At 38.4% G+C, this 21,694-nt stretch overlaps 1 protein-coding gene across 33 annotated transcripts in view; it reads right to left on the bottom strand.

The window, feature by feature from the left end:
- Window positions 1-15,394, bottom strand: part of NRXN1 (neurexin 1) — a 1,131,792-nt gene extending 1,116,398 nt beyond the window's left edge. For 19 of the 33 annotated variants that reach the window (XM_032292196.1, XM_032292197.1, XM_032292214.1 and 16 more), the window contains exon 1: window positions 10,324-11,375. In XM_032292196.1, the coding sequence (XP_032148087.1) occupies window positions 10,324-11,095 (772 nt within the window). In that variant the 5' untranslated portion in view covers window positions 11,096-11,375. Of the gene's footprint in view, window positions 1-9,181; window positions 9,290-10,323; window positions 12,021-14,793 lie in introns of those variants that run through there. The other 14 variants (XM_032292205.1, XM_032292206.1, XM_032292219.1 and 11 more) reach the window with 2 other exon arrangements.
- Between the last annotated feature and the right edge of the window lie 6,300 nt (window positions 15,395-21,694).

The raw sequence follows: 21,694 nt of genomic DNA, 5'->3' as shown, positions 1-21,694 counted from the left end.
GCTCAGTCACAGCTTACTGCCTCCTAGAACTCCTGGGATCAAGCATTCTTCCCACCTGAGTCTCCTGAGTTGCTGGGACTACAGTTGTTGCCACCACACCTGACAAATTTTTTAAAAACATTTTTTTGTAGATATGAGGTCTCTCTTTGTTGCCCTGGCTGGTCTGGTTCTCTTGGCCTCAAGTGACTCTCCTTCCTTGGACTCCCAAAGCATTGGGATTACTTTAGTTCATAGAAAGTCAGCCCAACTTTGGAAATCAACATTCATAGATGTATTCTCTTACACATTTCATTGTGCTTTTGAGTAGTGAAATACAATATATAATGTCCAATATTTATATTTTCAATTCAGTAAATTAAACATTTAATATTTGTAGCATCACGTATAATTTTAAATAATTACATTATTTGATGGAAAATAAATCAATTTTTCACTAAAGTTAAAGAGCAGAAGTTGTAAAGTGGCATCTTCCACACAACAACTATAGTCATATGCTGCCATGCCAGCTATTTCCCTAAGGAGAGTCTAGGCATGCTTAATTATAGAGGAACATCATTACTTAGAAGAAAAACATGAGTCTTTCACTTTCTTGCCTCTGCTGGATAGGGATGTAGATTCTGCTGAATCTAGCAATGTCTGAGTAACACTTAAACTTAGTACTTTCCATATGAGGGCCAGGTATCATGAGGTCCCAAACAACAGTATCTCCTAAACTCTCACCAGTTCTGCTTCCACCATGGATTAGAATCCACACAGAATTCATTATGTCTATAATTAAACATAGAAAGCCCTTCTTGATGTCAGGATATTAGTGAAGCAACTGTTCGTCTTGGCAGCTTCTCCCTTAACTTTTGGACTGCCAGATCCCTCCTGGGAACCAACCTAAGAAAGTGCTATTTGAAGTAGCAGTTGTTCCTGCAGTGTGGTGTCAGTGCATTTCTAATTACAGTCCAGATAGTTTTGAGCGTAAGTAACTAGACAAGAGTCCAGGTCAGCACTTTGGCTTGCCAGGTCAGACTTATTTTCCTCCCACTTCTTTCCAATAATAGTTTCTCATATATAACCAAAACAGCACAGAGCATACATCTTTCTAACTCTAAGAACCACTCCTGAGTTCAATTTCAGGCAATGGGTTCGGAAGCCAAACTCAGCCAAAAAGAGGCACTATCTTCTCATTATGACATTTCAATTAAGGGCCCACTGTACCATCATCCAGATTTTCAGCAGAACCATATTCTAACTCAGCAACTCTCACTAGCTATTTATGTGACTGAGCTAGGCCTTCATATTTGTGCTGACTCACCATGGATGTTGATATTTTCAATAATTTTATCATCCAAATTCTAAAAGAGTTGGAAATTTTGTGTTGCTTGTTTTGCAAAACAATAAGTCATTTAATCAAAAGGACAAAAGTTAGTTGTAATACTGTTTAAATGCAATATTTTGGGGCTTTACTTCTGGTTATGGTAGAGTAGAATCAACCCATAAAGTAGAATATGAAAAGAAGGTCAACAGAGGAAGCAAACAAACAAGTATTATGAAAACAAAGAGTGATTAATTTTGACAAGACAAGCTATTCCATTTTCTTTATTATCATGACATTAGGAAGTGGCACTAAATTTAAGGGTCTGTCACACAACCCTCAAATCTGAAGGCTTTATTATAAGTCAGCCATTTAAATTTGTACCAAGCTGAAAACTAGTGAACAAATGCCCAGCATCCATTTGGTAAGTGAAATATACAAGCTGTGTCATATAATGGACAGGGCTGTCTGCTAAGGTATTGGGCATACCGGGACTCAAATTCCAGCTCTGCCATTTCTTAGCTATTGGACTTTTATCAAGTGATCTCTTCTAACCCACAGTTTTCTCACTGGTAAAACAAAAATTGTATAAAATCTATCAAGTAGGACTATGGTAAGACTATATAAGAAAAGACAGACAAAGCACACTAGTAATTTTAATAACAACTACTGTGATTCTTAACAGAATGATTTTAAATTATTCTCAAATTCAAGCGGTCCTTATGGTCTCACCTTTAAGGAGCACCATCTAGTCCATTTTCTGAAATAACTATATGTATAATATTTTTGGGGAAAATCAGCTATATTTGCAGATTTACAGAATACTAGGAGAGTTATGGTTGAACTAACCGGTAATGCCTTTTCCAATATCCAATTACTCATTCAAGTATTTACTGATCTCTTACAAAATACTCATCATTCAATTACTTAACAATTCTAGCAGTTGAGTTGTTCTTATTGGAAAGCTTACATTGCCTGATTATGTTGGTAGAATTTGTGCTCCATGGATGCAAGTGTAAAATAAGAACCTATGTTTTATTTCTAAACATTATAAAAACATGAAAGTGAAAAATGATTCAAACTCAAAGACTGTATACGATGTTTAAAACAGAGTACTCTCTCTGCTTACTTTGAAATTTATTCATATATAAATAGGCTTGCTCTCCAGAATAGTCTTTGGATATATGCTACAAATATTTGGCTTTTATGCTTAACATTTTTCAATATAGATTTTCATTAAGGATTATTTTCTAAGTAGGCTCTTACATATATTCAGTGCACTGGTATTCACTGAACAGCATTTCTTTTTTAATTTGAAAGGGTTCTTTTTAAAGTTGACAGAGAGCTTACATATAGTAAAGCATATATATGTCAAGTGTACAGTTTGGTGAATCTTTACAAATATACATACCCACACAACCACCACCCATATCATGCCCAATGCTCCATTGTTTTCTCCTCTTCTAGTCAACACCACTAAAAGGTACTTTATTCTGACCTCTATCACCACAGATTAGTTGTATCTGTTTTAAACTTCATATAAATAGAATCAGAAGTATGCACTCATATCATTGCTGCCTTAAACCACTTATTTGTTTAAATTTTACCCTAGCGGAATAAGGGAAACAATGTCCTCTTTACTTAGCTTGTTATAATACCCATATATTAAAGCATAATGATATGAGAACTCTACCAAATCTGATGCATACTATTGGGCATAAATGATCTAAAATCCATCTAAAATGATCCCAAAGTAAGTTTAAAGAAACATGATTCACATCTTTGTAACAGTATTATCATTCACAACATCCTACAGCAATCTACCTGTAGTCATTTAACATCTCCTTCAAACTTTTAAGCTTTGAAAGAGTATATCTCTATTATCTACTAACAAACAATCTGTGAAGTAGGCTGGCATTAGTTCACAACAGTAGTCTGATTAGGTGATTTCCCAATTCACAACCTTAGAAATTGAAACATAGAACACTGATGGTATTATTTTACTTTTAACATCTATTAAGATGTAAAGTCCCATCTGGAATTTAGTTCTTCAGATTCCAAATCATGTTCTGTTGATACACAAAACATAAATAATGTGGCAAGAAAGGAATCTGAGAGTGTATGGTACCCATCCCAAATATCAAGTGGAACTACATGGAATCCATGCTCAGGAGAGAAAACCAAGAGCCTCGCAATTTTCTGAAGTGTTCTAAAGCAACTGGCCAAAACTTTGTTTTCAAAACATCATTAGAACATTTTAAGACATATATTCAGCAAAGACCATGTAAATTTACCTGTTCCTTTACTTATGAATAACAAAAAAGGGACTAGGCCGTAAAATTACAGAGAAGCACACAACAAAAAAGGGGTAAGATTTTTGTATACTGTTTTTTTAATAAACCAAAAACTTCTAAAATATAAACATTATTATGAATTATATCAAATACACATACACTTTTTGAAAGCACAGTTTGCACAGCAACTTCTAATAGGTTTATTAATCTCATAATGAGACAAAACCTGAATATCTATTGTACGGCCTAATTTTCAAAACACATGGACACAGGGAGGGGAGCACTACACACTGGGGTCAGTTGGGGGGAAATAGAGGAGGGACGGTGGGGGGTGGGGAGTTGGGGAGAGAGAGCCAGGGGAGAGATGCCAGATGTAGGTGATGGGGAGGAAGGCAGCTAATCACACTGCCACGTGTGTACCTATGCAACACTCTTGCATGTTCTTCACATGTACCCCAAAACCTAAAATGCAATAAAATAAATGGAGAAAGAAAAACATATTTATAGGAGTTAACTCTGTAATCAGTGTAGCCAACAAATATTGACTGAGAAAGAGTATAGAATGTGGCGATGACTATTTTCAGGTATTAATGTGTCTCTGAGTCCTGATTCTCACAATGCAGCCAAGAATAACAGAAACATTGTACAGTGCCATCCTTTCTATAGTCAATCAGGATAACTTTAAATAATAAAATTTGTCACATTTAATTTAATGATATCCAAAACTCAACATGATATCAGTGAGATATATATATATATATATATATATATATATATATGATTTTATGCTGAGAAAACATAATCTGCATGTAACTAAAAGAATAACTTGCTTGAACTTTTAAAGCCAAATATATTACCTGTCTTATCTTCAGCATAGGTATAAATAAATTTAACATATGAGAGAGTCTCAAAGACAAGTTACAAATTGAATAAACCTGTTTTTATACTCAAGTTATTAAAAACTTTTCCTATTTTAGATAATAACTTAGTATAAGCTTCAAAGTAAATGATATCTTAAATAAGCTATTAATGCAGTAAAAATCACTGCTTAAATATCAGATTTGGATGGAATACAGATATTAGTTTAGGTAGAAAGTAAAAGTATAGTTTCTACATATACTTTTGCGTTAAGTGCTTGCTAAATCACAAATTCTCAGAATGTGATTTTTTAAAACATATTTCAAATAACAGCTAGACAAGGGTAACATTAGAACACAGCTGCATACAACAGAAACAGAGGCTCATTGTCTTTATAAACTGAAACTTTGAGCAAGTAATGGATCATTATTATACTAAAATTCCTTTTAGATGAGTAAGAAGTTCTATATATTTGAATTTTGCATGAAAGTACCCCTAAGAAAATGGTGTCAGTGGAAATACTGGTGGAGGTAATAATAACAAAAATAACATGTGGACACTTACAAAATGCTTACTATGTGCCAGGCACTGATCTAAGCTTTACATGAAGTCACCTGCTTCATTTTCTTAAAAGCCCTAAGAAGTAAATACTATTCTCATCCCAGTTTCACAGATAACATAACTGAAGAATAGCAAGTTTGAGTGTGCCACTTGAAACCAGGCAGTCTGGCCCAAGAGTGCATCATTTAGCCTCTACACTACAGATGTATCTCAGAATAGGAAAACAAAATCTCAAAATAATACTTTCGACTTTATTTGTGGCATTTTAGGATAATAACTCCGTTTTGATTATTACCTCATAGTCAAAATAAACTTTTTAATAAATAGATGCCTTTCATTGTCACACTTTAAGAGTTTCCCAGAATGTTTCCTCTAGATCAAAACTATTAATGAGTTTCTGTGACTCAAAGTTTTCTCAACACAGGTAATCCATCTTTTTCTTAAAATGGTAGACTTCAAACAAAACTGTGTCAAAATCTCTGAATCATTTTTGTCCAGTATCTACTTATATAATAACTACTTAAATAAAAAACAATCATATGAAGATTACCAGCACCTACATAATATTTTCCCTCATTGTAGTAGTTACAATGTTGATTCAAACAACCAATATATTTCGTCACTAGAACACGTTGAGCAAAGTACCTGGGGATTTACTATGAAGTGTCGCACTGCCACTGGGTTCCAAAGACCCATAGATTCAGTGGGTGTATCTGCAGGAAACTACATTACAATCCACATAAAGAGTTCGGGCAATGCATTTCACAGGTAGAACCAAAGTGTTCTGAACAATCAATGGCCTTACATTTCTATATCTAACCAAACCCATGATGACTCTAACTTCCTTCAAGAAATAATTATATTTTTTTCACTAGTTTTTCTCTTAGTTTAATTTACAGCATGCTGTGGGTGCTTAACAAATGATGTTGACTGACAAACAGAAAATAATGTTTTCTCTTTTTCCCTGGCCCCCTTTTATTCTGTTCTCTACACTATACAGCTAGAGTGACATTTCGGAAATATAAATGTGATAATTCCATCTTCCTCCCTACCATCCACACTCTATTCTTCCTATTGCTCTTTTATCACTCTTACAGTAAAGATGAAAATACTTGACATGGTCCAGAAGGCTGTGCACTACCTGACTCCATCCCTCCCAAGTGTGGAGTTAGAGCTCCATGCTTAAGGCATTCTCTCAGTGGCTTGAACATGCAGTGCCATCTCCCACATCAGAATTCTGTAACTCTGGGCTTTACCTGATTAATACTTCTCCTCTTAATTTGGTTAATTGTTTCTCACTTTTTCATATTTCAGTTTAATAATCACTTCTCAGGAAAATCTTTTATTTAGGTCAGTTCGCACTATTTTAAGTTTCCATAGTACCATGCACCCATCCTTCCATACCACCATTTTAAAAAGTTCCTATTTTTAAAAAGTCAATTTGCCTTCTCACTAGAACATGAAGTCTATGAAAGAAACAACTATTTCTGCACTGCCATTTTATTGCATAAGCCTAGTACTCTGGTACACAAAACACTTAATCAGTATTTGTTAAATAAAGAAATTAATAAGCAAATGAATGAATGAAGAAATGAATGAATGAGTGAATGTGGTTGCCTATCTGGTCACATTAGCAAAGTAATGGAAAGCAGAAGCTTTCTTAAGTCACATCTATCATGCTGACATGTTCAGTAACATTAAACAATCAGTAAGCCTAAGCCATATGTGCTTATGGCCATTTAAACAGAGAACATGTGAAAAAAATGAAACAGTCCAATGTGAAATTTTAATGTACATGACCCTAAAATGCATGAGACCTGGGGATCTGGAAATCATGAGAAATATAACTTAATTTCTTATTGATTATCCTTGTTATTCTTGTTTTTAAGCTGGATAGCTATGAAAATCACTAATTCTTTCAAGTTACTAGAAAACTATGAGTGCTCCAGAAATAATGGTCAAGGTCATTTAGATGAGACCATAATAATGGTCCAGGCACTTAGATGAAATGAATATGAAAAAGCTATGTACGCTGTAAGTATTCATCATTCAGAAAAGGTGACATTTTTGGTTAGTTGAGTTCTGAGGCTGACTCTCAGGGTCAGAGAATGTAAGTGATGCATAAATTAGTTTTGTTCCATCACCTATTTTTATATGTTTTTTTTTTTCCCTTGAATAACACCTGAACCTGAAAAATAATCTCAACCTGAATGAACTGGAAATCTTATTTGGCAGACATGGTGAAAAAGGGCTTGGGAATAAATAAAAATATTTATGCTCTTACCCAGGTTCTGCCACTAACCTGGTCATGACCCATAACCTTTCCTGGGTTCTCTGTCAGTACATAAATAAACAAATGAAACTTGCTAGGCTTGAACACAAAGCCAGGTTGAAACTGACTCATTCAATTAAAATATTCTGGAAATTCATAGGTGTCTAAGTTGTTTCAAGGCACTCTTGGCTAGAGGTTGGGGGGGCAGGGAATATTTTCATTATCTTATTATAGTCTTACTTTTTAGTAGTTCTTATTGTATTTTAAATATGAAGGCAGCTAAATGTTATTAACGTTTTAAAAAGAATTTAGTTAAGACCAGAGATAATCTGAATTTGCGTTTAATATTTGCTTGCCTGTTTTTTTCCCTAAATATTCTCTAATGAATGTGGACTTATTTATTTTAAAATTAGTTTTTATGAAAAATGTGGCAAACAATGTAAATGCTGGCTAGAGGCAGAGCTTTATTGATATTTCATCTGAATAGAAATCATCCATCCCTTGCCATTAATATATGATCTGTGTTGGGAGAGGCATCCACTCTCAATTAATTATTCAATAGTCACTTGACACACATGAAATAGGGAAAATAAGCAAAATGGAGCCAATCCTTCTAGGAAGACCGACTCTGCGTTTATCACTCCATCTCCCAATTCTGTGATACTCAAAAGAATCCAATCTTTTGTTTGCCTTCTATGGTTAGTGGTGATCTTTGCACTCCATTTTCAGCTCAAATTTTCAAAATGACTCAAGGCTTCAGAAGAATCCTAAGGGGTTTGCTATTCTGGGTTGAATTACCCTATGCACCAGGCACTATACTGTTCAGTAACGCATCATGGTAATTCCAAATTCTTTATCTAGTAGAAAGAGCTCTCCATTTCCAAATAAAATGCATTTCAGATACATCTAATTCTGCTTCTCCTTAACAAGTTACTTTTCCATGCTTTTTTCACTCTTAACTGTTCCTGATTATGCATGATCTCTGGATCCCTACATTAAAAATGCATAGAAAAATAAAAATTTTCATTTAAAACACCCTCCCACACAGTACAAGCTGTCATTGTGTCATATTTGTTTCCTAATTTAAGGAAGGAAGCTACATTTCATGTGTCCTTCATTAAACTGCCTTCTCTGTATTTTAAAATGGTATTAGGATTCTTAGGGAAATTTTTCCATAAAATCATGTTCATTTTTAAATTCATTTCTATTAATCAGTGCAAAAGTATGCAACTTCAAATTATAGTGTGGAAATTATATCTAGCTGCTTATTCATGATTTACAATTAGGTTAGATTTGGTAGAAGAAAATAATCATCTTTTTCATTTTGTAAAACGTAGCTATAAAGCCTGCTCTTATATCTATAGAAATGTATTATTAAAGCTGACATACTGTATAGGCCATGGAATATAGTTTTCTATAATTACCTAAGCCAAAATATAATGAAAAACAAAAACCCACATGAAGACAGAGCGCAAACAGCCCTTTCTTTTCTTCCCGCACTCCTAATCCTGTGAACACTACAGAACTCTCTTAAGACCAGCTTTTTTTCTTCCTAACTAACTCTACTTGCTGTTTAAACAATTACAAATCTTATCAAGTCTTCCTTTCTCTTAAAGTCAAGTGAGAGAGAACTGCCAACTCTAATAAGCTTTACAAAGGCTAGTTCCCCTTCGCAGTGTCAGCAAAAAACAGACATTATACAATAAAACGCAGCCACACATAGAGCTTTTGTCCCTATAGCTTTCAAAATCAGATTTAATAAGTCACCGTTTCTTCACCCATTTCAGCCACAAATGCCATTTATCCATGCGTTGATTGCCTTGCTTTGACCCGTAGCTATCTACTTTAAATCCCGACATCTGCTTAGCCACTAATTTGTCTTTTTCACACCACTCACCCACTTTCTGTTCAGAGGTTTTGCTGTATTTATACAACAGTATTTTCCTTGGTCATTGTCATGCAACAACACCGGCAAAACACACTGAAGACTGAATTTTATTTCTAAAGGGGAGAAAACAGAACTTAAGTATGATTTTTTGTTAACTCCACACTGTTTTAAGCCCCAAGAACCACAGAAATTACCACTTGGCCTCCACTACCCAGATAAATGTCATTAGCCGAATATCCTTAAAAAATCTCCTGCAATCCCTTGCATGCATCCCTGTTTATTAGTCTGCAGAAGCTTCCCAATCCAGCAACATCTAAATTTCTCCACCACTGTATTTCTCTTTACAAGGCATTTGTTAATTAAGAAAATATGTTATTAAATCTCTAACATTTTTAAACAGCAGCTGACCTGTCTCAGATTTCAACAAACCACAGAAATCAGAAAATTTTCCTTAAATTTGACAAATGTTGGACTGGGATATAACCGTGGAAACCAACATTATTCCAAAAAGCCTCCTGCTAATGAAGAAACTCTTCACATCCTCTCTTCCCCTTTTTCCACAGCCAAAAGCAGGTTTTTACCGCTCTATTTGCAAAAGGCATAGCAGTGCCTGCGGACCCTGTCTCTCTCGTCCTTTACCACGAGGGGCCACAACCACGTGGGGATTCTCAACCACGGCCGTGGTAAACCTCTCCCGTGCCTCATTTCTCATCAAACGCATGTCCAAACTTTGAGATGCTTGTTGGCATCTTATAGGCAAAGTCTGTGTGTTACAGATTTAGTAGTGGTAGAGACGAGTACAAGTGGTCATAAAGGTGGGCCACAGTCCAATAAATATAGGGCCCAACCTGCCAAAGAGCCCTTGGAATGAGAAGAGGCCATTGCATCTGCCACTTGGAAGGGAGTAGGGTTGGCAGGAAGGACTCCAGGAGGAACTGGAACTTGGAAGTGGGGGCAGCCCCGTCCTTAGCAGGATGTCAAGGGAGGAGCTGTGGAGGCAGAGAGGCCACGAGAAACAGGCCTTCCCCTCGAAGCGAACTGCCACACGTTTGGCCAGGTTAGGAAGACCCCATGCAGCAGCCCGGTCCCCTCCCCTCCCCGCGCCCTGCCCGGGCCCCGGCCCCCGTGGTCGGGCGTCGGGCCTTACCTTGGCTGCAGTCCTTGCCGCGGAAGCCGGTTCGCGAGCAGTCGCACACGGCCTGGTCGTCCACCACGGAGCACACGCCTCCGTTGAGGCACACGCCGCCCTCGCCCTCCTCGCCCGCCTCGCACGGGCTTCCCCCGCCGCTGTTGGGCGGCTCGTCGTCCAGCTTCACCTCGCCGCTGTCCACCGGCAGCACCTGCGAGGAGTTGACCCTCACGTCTCGAATCCAGCCCTTGAAGGGCTCCCGCTCCCTCACGGAGGCCAGGGTGAGCTTGAGCGCCGCGGCGCGCAGTTCCGGGGGCAGCCCCCCGACGAAGAGGCCGCTGAACACCGTCATGTCCCTGCGCTTGGACTTGACCTCCACCCACTTGGCCTCCGCCTGGTCGATGAAGAGCGTGGTGTTGCGGAACTGGCGGCGGATGCGCACGCTGTGCCAGGCGCCGTCGTTGACCGGCGTGTCGGCCAGGAGCGTGGCGGGCTCCGCGCAGAAGATGGAGAAGCTGAGCTGCAGGCGGCCGCCGCGCGTCAGGATCAGCTCCAGGAAGTCGCAGAAGCCCTCGTCGTCGAAGTAGAGCACGAGGCCGCGCGCGCTGCGCGTCTTGAGCTGGAAGCTCATCTCGCTCTCGCAGCAGGCGTTCCACTTGGGAAAGCGCGTCCACTGGCCCTCGGCGCCCGGGAACTCCAGCCCGCTGCCCAGCTCCGCCCAGCAGCCCAGGAGCAGCAGCGAGAGGCACAGGAGAAAGCAGCCCCCGCGCTGGAGCAGCGCCGTCCCCATGCTCGGGGCTGGGGTGCGGCGGGGGGGTGCCGGGGCCGACAGGGTCAAAATGGTCCTGGTCACCGTGATGGAGAAATAAGGGTGCCGAGAGAAAGGAAGGTAGGGGGAAAGGCGGGCGTGGGAGGGAGGTGCCCTCCTTTATCTAGTTCTTTTTTTCTTCTTCTTCTTCCAACAACCCCCCCCCCCTCTCCCTGTAGTCCTCTTCCAACTGGAAAACGTTGACCCCAGGGGTACAGGGCAGCCACAGAACTTCCAGACCAAAGGGAGGATGCACTTTGGAGGCAACGTTCTGGAAAAGGCTTCAATCAAGGATCAAGGGAAAGCACTGACCCATTTGAGTCTGATTAACTAATTTAAGACCGTCTGTGGTGTCAGCAGATACTTAACTCCTCAAATCCCATTATCTGCCAGGTTCCACCGGTGATACCAGGCCAAAAGGAAGCAGTGAGAGTGAGCAAAAAGCAAACACTTTTCTCAGGGAAGTACAGGAAGCCAGCAATGAGCCAGTATCCTTAGACGCTTGTGAATGCCTCAAGTGTGTCTCCTCCACATGCGGTGTCTTAAAGCACAACGGAGAAAGGGATGCTTGCCTCTTTAGGGCACCACTTCTTAACCCCAGGATAGCTTCAAAGGTCTGCTTCTTTTCTGAGAGCATAAACTTCAGCACCGCTGCAACCAAAGCCTAATTCCTTGTGCATGGTCTCACAAGTTGGGTTTTACTTCTCTTTTCAACCACGGCAACAGTAGGACTCAAACCCAGCAGTTGCGAAATAGTCAGAAGCTGTTAGATGTGGAAATCACAACAGCTCCTCTTCTTCTTTTCTCTCCGCCTCTGCAGGGCCAAGCTGAGATGTCAGCACATCAATTGGTTGTGTGTTGGTGATGCATTTTGGTTTTATTTTGTCTTTTTTAAGGACCCAGACATCTGCAGAGAATTAAAGCCAAAATTAAGGTTTAAAGTCAATATCAATATAGTATGTAAACTGTTATTTAGCTCATAACACAGGTGTAGCACTGGTTCTATTAGTAAGGTAAAGAGCTAACCTTGGATGGAGCGTTTTCTATCCTCATTACAAGTAAGGCCTAATATTTTCTAACACTTAATATCACAATTTTACAATAATCCATTACACCCTTGTAGTTTATTTTAACTGTTAGTAGATAGCCCCAAGTTTTAAAGGGAAATTTGATTCTGGTTATCTTTTTCTTTTTCCAAGATAGTTTGATTTTTAAAATATGTAAGGAGAGGAAAAAAATGCTTTTAAGGATCTCTATGCTGCGTGTTTGTTCTGTGGACAGTAAAAATACAACCTATTCAAATGTCAAGTTAATACATTTTACAATGGGCAAATTATATCAAACTGTTGGCAGGAAGCTGCCAGCTTAGATTTGCATAACATTCCTGCCATTTTATTTTTCTTAGAAGGAACATTGATGGTTTCTTGGTAGTCTCTTGCAAAATTTCAAACAAGTATAGTTCTCCTTTTTATTACAGAAATAATCTGTTGTAAAAGAAAACAACTAATTGGAGCCAGATTTATGTTTTTGGCAATGTGTCTCAATTGCCATAATATTAACTTCTCTAAAGGTGCATAAAGTACTTAATATTTTGCCTAATAGTGTAGTGATCTAACTCCTCCTGAAATCTGTATCTGGCTGTCAGACCTCACAATTTGTGTGGTCAGAACAGCAGGTGACATGTATGTCATCTCAGCTGCTATGGCTCTAGGATGCCAGAATTTAAAACCACACCTTTGAATCACTCACTATACTATTAAATCACTTCTCTTTATTCAACTCTAATCTGACAGCTTCTTGAAATGGTACGGAAATCATAAATACTGATTTTTTTTCTACCTCTTTTTTTAACCAAAAAAACTACTCTCACAGTTTGAAAAAAAAAAAAAACTACAAATGTATAATCCGTTCATGTCAAGGAAGTGCATTATTTTTCTCACTATTTCTTATATCCCCCACACACAGCAATATACATACACAATACACACATGCACACACACAAACACCCCAAATTTATTGTCTGGACGTAGAAGCTCACTATCCAATTAACACTTTTCTCCCCCTACAAGCTGAAACTAGCAGTAATTTATGGCACTGCATTGTGCTGCTGCTTCTCCATGGAGGGAGCTGAGAGCATTTCTCTTCAGTACAGAGCAATCCCTACAGGTGTCAGCTGAGAGCCACCAAGCTAGGGGATCCCACTTCAAGTTCCTCCCAGATGAAATTGATGACTGGTGCTCTCTATTTCAACACACACACGCACAGGGTGCGGGGGCAGGCACATACACACTGCCCACTAGCAAAAGGAAATAAAAATCTCAGTTACTTATATATTATGGCTGATATATTCTACACTATCAGCAATCACCAGTCATATCTTGTCTACTCCTTTGCAAACCCTAAGAAAGGAGCTCTTCAAATCATCTGAAATAGTATATTATTCAGTATACTTTCATATTTTAAGTGGACTCAGGAATCTGCTAAATTTTCAGTCATTTGCAAAATAAATCTGGAATGTTTTGATCAAGAGTAGTGCTTTGAACCCATTCTCAAGCTCATGTGTTAGAAAACCTTTTTATTTTCCTTGTGTGTATAACTCTGTGGGAGCCAATTATTATATTAATGTTACATCGATCACATAACCTTTTTTCTTCTGTTCCTCCAGCCCTCCTCCACTAATGCACACCTTGACAATTTTAAGGGATAGTGGAAGAGAAAAATCCTAGAGGAATATATATGTACATATAGATATATATATATATACATTCTTACCACATGGAGGTTAACTGGTTTTCCCAGTTCTAAGAGGAAGCTCATTGTATGTGAGAGAGTATCTGTATTTATATGGAGAAAGAGGATTCTCTCTAGGTGCCGGAAAGACCTGGCGAGTTCACAAATTAGAGGATGAAATAAAGGGATCTGAAAAACAACCTTACTGCAGCCAAAAGAAGAAGCGCTCTAATTCAAAAGCAGACTAACAGCATCATTAATCTTTTCTTTCATTTCTAGAATCAAATTCATCCCAAGTCACTGGAAGGATCAATACAGTATGCTCATCGGCTGCAGTTGCATATTTTAATCTTTCTGGTATCACACACACACACACACATACACACACACACCCCTATACCTTTCCATGCACTATATATATCCTCATTTAGAACATGAAATCTCTGAGAGAAATTTTAGAAGCGCTTATTATTTCACCCTTGGCTTTTGCAAAGTCCCTCAATACCAATTCACACCCAAAATTCTCTCCGGCTTTCCCGCCCAGTCTCTAAGCTCCATCTCTAATACCAGGGCAGTTTCTTGGAGCTCGGAGTCTACTGCACAAATTAAGGCTAGGCATAGTGTGGGGCTGCTGAGGTAGGGAAAGAAATATATAGAGAGATATTTTATTGCTTTGATATCTAACCTTTCTCTTCTTTTCTTTCTTTTGCTAATAAATCACTGCATTCAGCCTTTAAGTTACTACCCCAGTACCACCATCTCATCTTCTTGCCATCTATTTAAAAGGCTTCTTGCAAAACAACCAAGATCTACACTCCCCCACCCTCCCACCACCCATCTTTCCCTGTGTATTTGTGGCAGATCCTGGCTCAGTTACAATGGGGAAAGATATCCTTCTTCAGCTTGCCTCGCCCCATCCCCTCCCCCCAACCCAAATTGAGCTTCTTTACCTGCCCGGTTATTCCCCTTAGCTCGAGCCAGAGCCTGAAGCATGCATCGGTCAAAGCGAATTTCCTGAGGTCTATGGATAAGGCGACTGCTGCTGCCTTTTCAGAGGCGTCAGGCTTGAGCGTCTATCTCCAGGAGTGCGGGAGGGGAGAACAGGCAACGGAGGGGAGCAGGAGGAGGAGGAGGAGAAGGAGGTGGAGGGGGAGGAGAGGGAAAGAGCTGGGAAGGAAAAGGCGGTGGAGGAGCCCGAGAAGGCTGGGTTACGTGACGCCGGGTGCTGTCCTTCTGAAAGAGAAGGGCGGAGCTGAGCTCTCCGCAGTACCATGGAGAGCGGCGGGCCCGTCCCTTGGCTGGGGAATGGGTGGGCTCGGCCCGTGGTCGCAGCAGGTCCAGATCTGGATGATGCTGTGAAGCGAGGTGCCTCTACCTTTTCATCGTCCCCTTGCACGGGGAGCCTGATCCTGGGGGCGGGGACCTGCCGCAAGCGCTTGTAACTTGCCACCACCCTCCCTTCCCCATCAGAGAGAGAGAGAGAGAGAGAGAGAGAGAGAGAGAAAGAGAGAGAGAGAGAAACGAACAAACCAGAGAACCACGTAGCCTACTGAGCATGCCCAGGCCCCTGTTAGACCCGTGAAAACTGTGTGGAGATTCCACTTCTCCGGGGTTTAGTAGTGATTGGGTGGGGATACCTGAGACGGTGCCAGGAAAGGCCCCAGCAGTCAAAGGGAAGGGGCCAAGGAGTCGATGATTATGATGAGCTCTGGCTTTACTTGTGCACCTTGGTCTCCTGCTTGGAACCCTTGAAAAGAAGCTGCAGCTTTTCGAGGAATGCAGGGGCTGGCAGGACTAACACAGGCACTGGCATTCTCCTAGATCCGATGTCCCTGCCCACCGCTTACTGTGGCTCTGGCTTGAGTAATCACAACAAAGCTCCATGACCTGCCTAGGCTGTGCCAAAAAGATGTAAAAGGAACCCAACAGGGTAAGATGCCAACTTGGAGACGAAGATCAACTGTGTCTGACAAGGTGGTTTTTTACTGCAGCCTCTCGTCATTCTCCAGCCTTCCTTGCTCTCTCTTGGTCATAAGCATCCTGAGCTGAACCAAGTTTTCTACCTGTTTAACTCTTCACTCCTTCACCTCCTTCCTTTTGCTGCTGGTAAAACCTGGAGAAAGTAAAACTCGGTGTGAAGCTCTAACCATACAACTGGGCATGTCCAATAAGCATTGCTGAGTTTGGTGAGAAAGAGGTTAACTCTAAGGGAGCTTACAGATTAGGTGGTAGAGGAGTCCGGTGTCTGTGACTTCAAATTATGGTTTGAACCCTATGGGCATTTAAATTCTCATTTCTGTATATTCCTAACCTGGGTTAGTTTTGGAGCAGAAACAGACATTTTTATTGCAATGCCACAAACCTAATAGTCTGAAACTCAAATGCTATAAAGCAAGACTATTTTTGGCCTCCAGGTCCTATGGAGCAGGAATCTAAGAACGAGATAAATTCAGGAGCACAAAATTAATAGACATTCCAATGGCAATATTTATGTTCTTCCAAAAAACTGAAACTGATTCCTATGATAAGCCAATTTATACTTGCACTGCCTTTGTAAATGGATCTAATTAACCTGAAGGCACGTACCACAGGCTTAAATATGTTTATTGCCCTTAGAGGGGGAGTTTTGTCAAGTGGTTACATGTTTGGGAAATAGATTGTCTGAGCTTCAATTCCATCTCTGCCATTTATTAATTGTAACCTCAGCAACACACTTAACTTTATGATGCATCAGTAACCTCATCTGTAAAATGGATATAATAGCTCCCTCTTCATGTGTTTGATGTTGTGAAGATGAAATGAATAAATATAAAAGATTTGGAATTGTGGATCGATTAAATATTAGCTATATTTATTAACTACAAGCCCACTCCATGTTCTCTTTGACTCAATGGAAGGAATTTCTCTGAAACCCAGATTCCTTGATTATAAAATAGAGGTACTAGTCATTATCAGCTTATTTCATAAGATTGCTCTGGGAATGTAATGAAATAGTAGCTGTTAACATGATTTTCAAAACAATAATTTAATTTTAAATAATATAAAACTAAGACCCAAAAAATGACTAAATTATTCAGTCATTCCATGAAATTGAAACAAAAAATAATCTACTTAATTCAGGGCCTTTTTCAATTTTCCTACCTTTAGGTTTTAGAACAAATAGCACAGAGGGTACACCTGGATGTGTTTGGTTTATACCAAAAGGAAGTAGAATGGACAGCCCACTTTCAATAATCAAATCCAAACTGGTTTCGTGATGCTCTTAACATCTGGTGGGAACGTGCATCAGTGAACATAATGATAGTGATAGAGGAACTCTTAAGAGTCAAAGCAGTACCTTTTACCTGGATTCATAAAAACTCATTATTTACCACCAATGCATATGATCTGAACAATTTCCTAAGTTATTTCATTTTGTCTTTGTGAACTTTTGTTTTATCTTCAGTTGGACTACACAGTGTTTCCACTGAGTCAAGCTTTTCCTTGATATGTCTTCTGTGGTGTCTCAATTCAAAAAAAAAGTTAACATTCTTATGTTTCATGTGTAAATTTTAAGATTAAAAAGCCCTGTCTTCCAACATCCCTTCACCACAGCCTCCCCGCCACACACACACACACACACACACACACACACACACACACACACACACACACACACACTGTAAACTGAAGGAACAGACTATGTGTTGTAGTAATCCCCTTTGCAGTCATCGGGTCTAATGTACTTACTATACGTAGTCCAAAGAAAAGGACAGCTACAGGATCTTTTTTAAAAGTAAATATGCAGAGGGGAAACTATCAGTATGTTGCTTAGAATGGAAATATCAACATAATGATAAAAGTTGTTAATTTATTTTAAAGTATGAGTTTTTCTGTTGTTTCTACATAAATTACTGCAACTCTCTGAGTGCCAGTTTCCTTATCAGTAAAGATAAGGGCATCTCCCCTTGTAAGACTTGGTGAAGATAACGTTGGTTGAATGTGAATTTTGCCCCTACTCCTCGCCAAACAGTGCTCTAAGTGCTTTACTTACATTAACTTATTTTAGCCTCCCAGCAACTCTAAGGGGTAGGTTCTAGGATTTCACTCATTTTATCAATGAGAAAAGTGAAGCGTGGAGAGATTAGCCCAAATAGTCAAAGTCTAGTAAGCAACAGTGTGAGGAAAAATCCGAACTCAATTCTGTAATCTTAACCACCTTGCTACACTGCCTTTCAATGAATCATCAGATATACCTAGCATAATGCTTGGCAGAATGTAGATGCCCATAATTGTTCATTCCTTTTCCTTTCTAAGACTTTTTTCAAGAAGAACCTATGAAACGAAACAGTCAACTCCCGAATTTTGCCATACCATTCCTTAATGACTAATACTATATGAAATATATGATATTCATGTACTTCATTATATATTATAGGGGAAGTGTTTTCAATGTTACTACCTTTTTTTTTGTTTGTGGGCAATATGTGAGGTAATTATTGTAGATCTGAATTTGAAGTAATTAACAATTGTAAAAACAATCTAGTATTTTGCTAGAAGGTGGGAAGTAGGATTAATTCCTACTTAGTCACCTTAGGGAATCTACTAATTTTAGGCTACAGAAATGTGTTAAAGATTTCAACTCCTGCCCCTAGCTACCACACAGAACAAAGGAGACAATTGTGAAATCAAGGTGCTTGTTTAGGATTATGCCTGATTGGGAGAATTTGTGGCAACCCAAATATGGAAACATAAATAATATCTTATGCCATAAACTGGTAAACATTTTGCAACAATGAAAATAGAAATGCATGCTCACCAAAAGCAAATGTATTTCCATAAGTTATTAATATTAATGAGAATTCTAACATGGAGACTACACTAAAAATAAATGAAAGTAATGGTTTTTTTTTGACTGAGAAACAAATGCAACAGAGATACTCTGTGTTTATTGCTACAATCAGACCCTGTGCTTTAACATTAGGAAATCAATGTAAACACCTACTTTCTTAATTAACATTAAGGTAAAGTGGAAGTTTTGAGATACCTGTGAATTCCAATATTAATATCAATTTTGAAGGATGCTTTATCTTTACTAATATAAGGGATAGAAGAAGAAACACATAGTAATAATGAGGAAAGTGTCAATTGAACTACCTTAAATATATTTTCACTTAAGATAAGAAACAATTCAAAACAACAGTAAGATTTATCCCACTGAGGGATTTTCTATTTACTGTGCTATAGATGATCAAAATGAAGCCACTTTCTCTTACTAAAATAATCACAGTACCAGGAAAATATTATATGCTAATTCAACTAAATTTCAGATTGTTGTTGAATTCCTCTAACCAATTACATTATCACTACTGCACAATTGGAATGCTATTGTTTAGCTCATGACTTTATTTTAGTAATAAATATAACATTATTTTTTTTGTTTGCAGTTAAATGTCCTAACTAGATTCCTTTAGATAAACCAATTAGAGTTTTCTAGTTACAAAAGTTGATGAATAGTTATTGAACATGCTGCTATATAAACTTTACACACAACTAGAGGAATTTCAACATGCAAAGAAATGTAATCAAGTCTAGGGTTTGGGACTCAGCTATAAAATGGAATAAACAGAGTAGGATTTACATATAAAAAAAGACACATAATTTCCCATTAAGCTTACTAAGTAACTTTCCGGAGAAATAAGCAAACTCAGTATGTTAAATACTTTTTTACTACTTGAAAAATTCTTAAGCATAGTAAAATTAGGCTACTTTCCCATGAGTATGTAATTTCTGTGTAATCAGAAGGTAGAATGTGATTTCAAATGGCTGCAAATCATTAATGTAATGATAATTATTAAGATATCAAGCAGCTGTAGAGAAAGCACATGGATAGATCCTTGAGAATAGTAGTTAAGTTTTGAACGATGCACCTGCTAGAAAGGCTTCAGCGTGGAAACCCTGCGGTGTGTTTGATGGGCAGTATTTTTAAATCTAGGGCAGCACTTACACCTGGGTGTGTTTCTCCATGTTTACTTCTAACCCTCCTTCCCCTCCAATGAGGAAAACTCTTTCTGAGGAAGAATAGCAGTTGCTAGATGAAGTCTGTGAAGAGTCCCTAGCAGAGGATTTATTTTTCCTCGATCAGCGATATAGCTGCACACTTAAGCCTGCCATTATTATACCCGCCTAATGACTTATTTCTCTTCCTATGAACAGAACTTTCTTTACCATTCTTAATTGGCTAGGCTACAGAAAAGGAATTATCTCATTCATCACAACGTGGCTTCCAACTTATTTTTATTGGGTGCCTGCAACTAGTTAAATTTGTTTAATTTAGCTAGTGTCATTTAATATTCCTTACTATGACCTTTAAGAAGAGAGTAAGGGATTTGTGATAACTTATGGACGTCAGTGAAATTCAGTTTTATTATATCTTTGCTTCTTTTCAGCCTGTTTCTGCCCTCTGGAAATCTGTGGAACCAATTTTCTGTGATGGCATCTCAAAATATTCTGTGGTTAGTTTTTAAAACACATCCTATTTTATGTTGGGCTTATATATTTTTTTAAATATTCAATTCAGTTTTCCAACTACTGCCCTCCTGTTTAATACAGTTTTAAACCTCCTTTTTTTTCACAGTTTTCTTCTGTCATTTTTATGTTTGCCTTTCTCATCCATTTCTCCTACTTAATTGTTTTTCATTTAATGCTATAAACACACACACGCAGCTGGATATCTTAAGAATATAGAAAATTGCAGATATTTTTATTGTAACTTCACAAATTACTGCAATAGTACCTACTTTTTATGTAAAAAAAATGATCTTACGTTTTTGAAGAGATTCGTGAAGCAGAATAGGGAAGAGTTTTATTTTATTGAGAGTTTTTCTCTTGATGAGGAAAGAAGAGCAGTGAAATAGGAATTAACTAAACCCCTAAGTATATGCTTGATATACACAACCCATTGAAGGAGGATATAGTACAGTACAGGCACTTTAATTTTCTCTAGAACAAGGAGAGCAGACTGAAATGCTTAAGAGCATCTGGTTTGTGACATACATAAGTGAGGTAGGCAAACTGGGAAGACAATGAGTATTGGCAGACAGTGTAGACACCTAAAATGTTCCTAGTTCTCTAAAAAGGACATTCACTCTGCAGCCCCAACAGCTGTGGCCATGTGGGTCTGGTGTTACCAGATCCTATGATTTTACAAGAGCAGCTGGAAATCTGAAATTCTATGTAAAATCTTCTGATTTTAAAAATCTTGACACATTAAAAAATAATCACCACTACTACCACAATACTGTGCAGGACAAAATGGACTTCTCTACTTGTTGGAAATGGCACATAGGCTACCAGTTTGTAACCTCCACAGTTTTATATATGCATACACATACAAACTTAAAATCATGGGCTATTATTTTATCTAGTAAGCATTTCAAAAGATTTATTTACAGATTCCAAATTCAGCCAAGTACATAGAATAGATAAATCCATAATAGATAAATCAGATAAATAGATATTAAAAGTTTACCTCTAGAATATGAAAATAATGTTTTTAAGTAGTTTGGTATGTTGGAAGAAGCACTGAATTCTGAATTACATATTTTCTAGCTGCAGCGTTGTTAGTTGCATTGTATGGCACCAGAGGACAATCTCTTAGCTTCTCCTATAGTAGTACATGTATGATATATGTTGTGAGTTGAATTGTCCCCTGAAAAGATATGTTGAAGTCTTAACTGTATCTATGAATGTGACTATTTGGAAATAGTCTTTGCAGTTGTAATCGAATTAAGATAAAGTCATTAGGGTGGGCCCTAATTCCAGTGACTGGCATTTTGAAAAGGAGAGACACATTTGAAAACACAGAGAAGA

The sequence above is a fragment of the Sapajus apella genome, unplaced genomic scaffold (genome assembly GCF_009761245.1).
Source record: "Sapajus apella isolate SASKATOON/1434 unplaced genomic scaffold, GSC_monkey_1.0 scaffold26, whole genome shotgun sequence".
NCBI lineage: Eukaryota > Metazoa > Chordata > Mammalia > Primates > Cebidae > Sapajus > Sapajus apella.
This window is presented reverse-complemented; position numbering and strand designations above follow the sequence as displayed.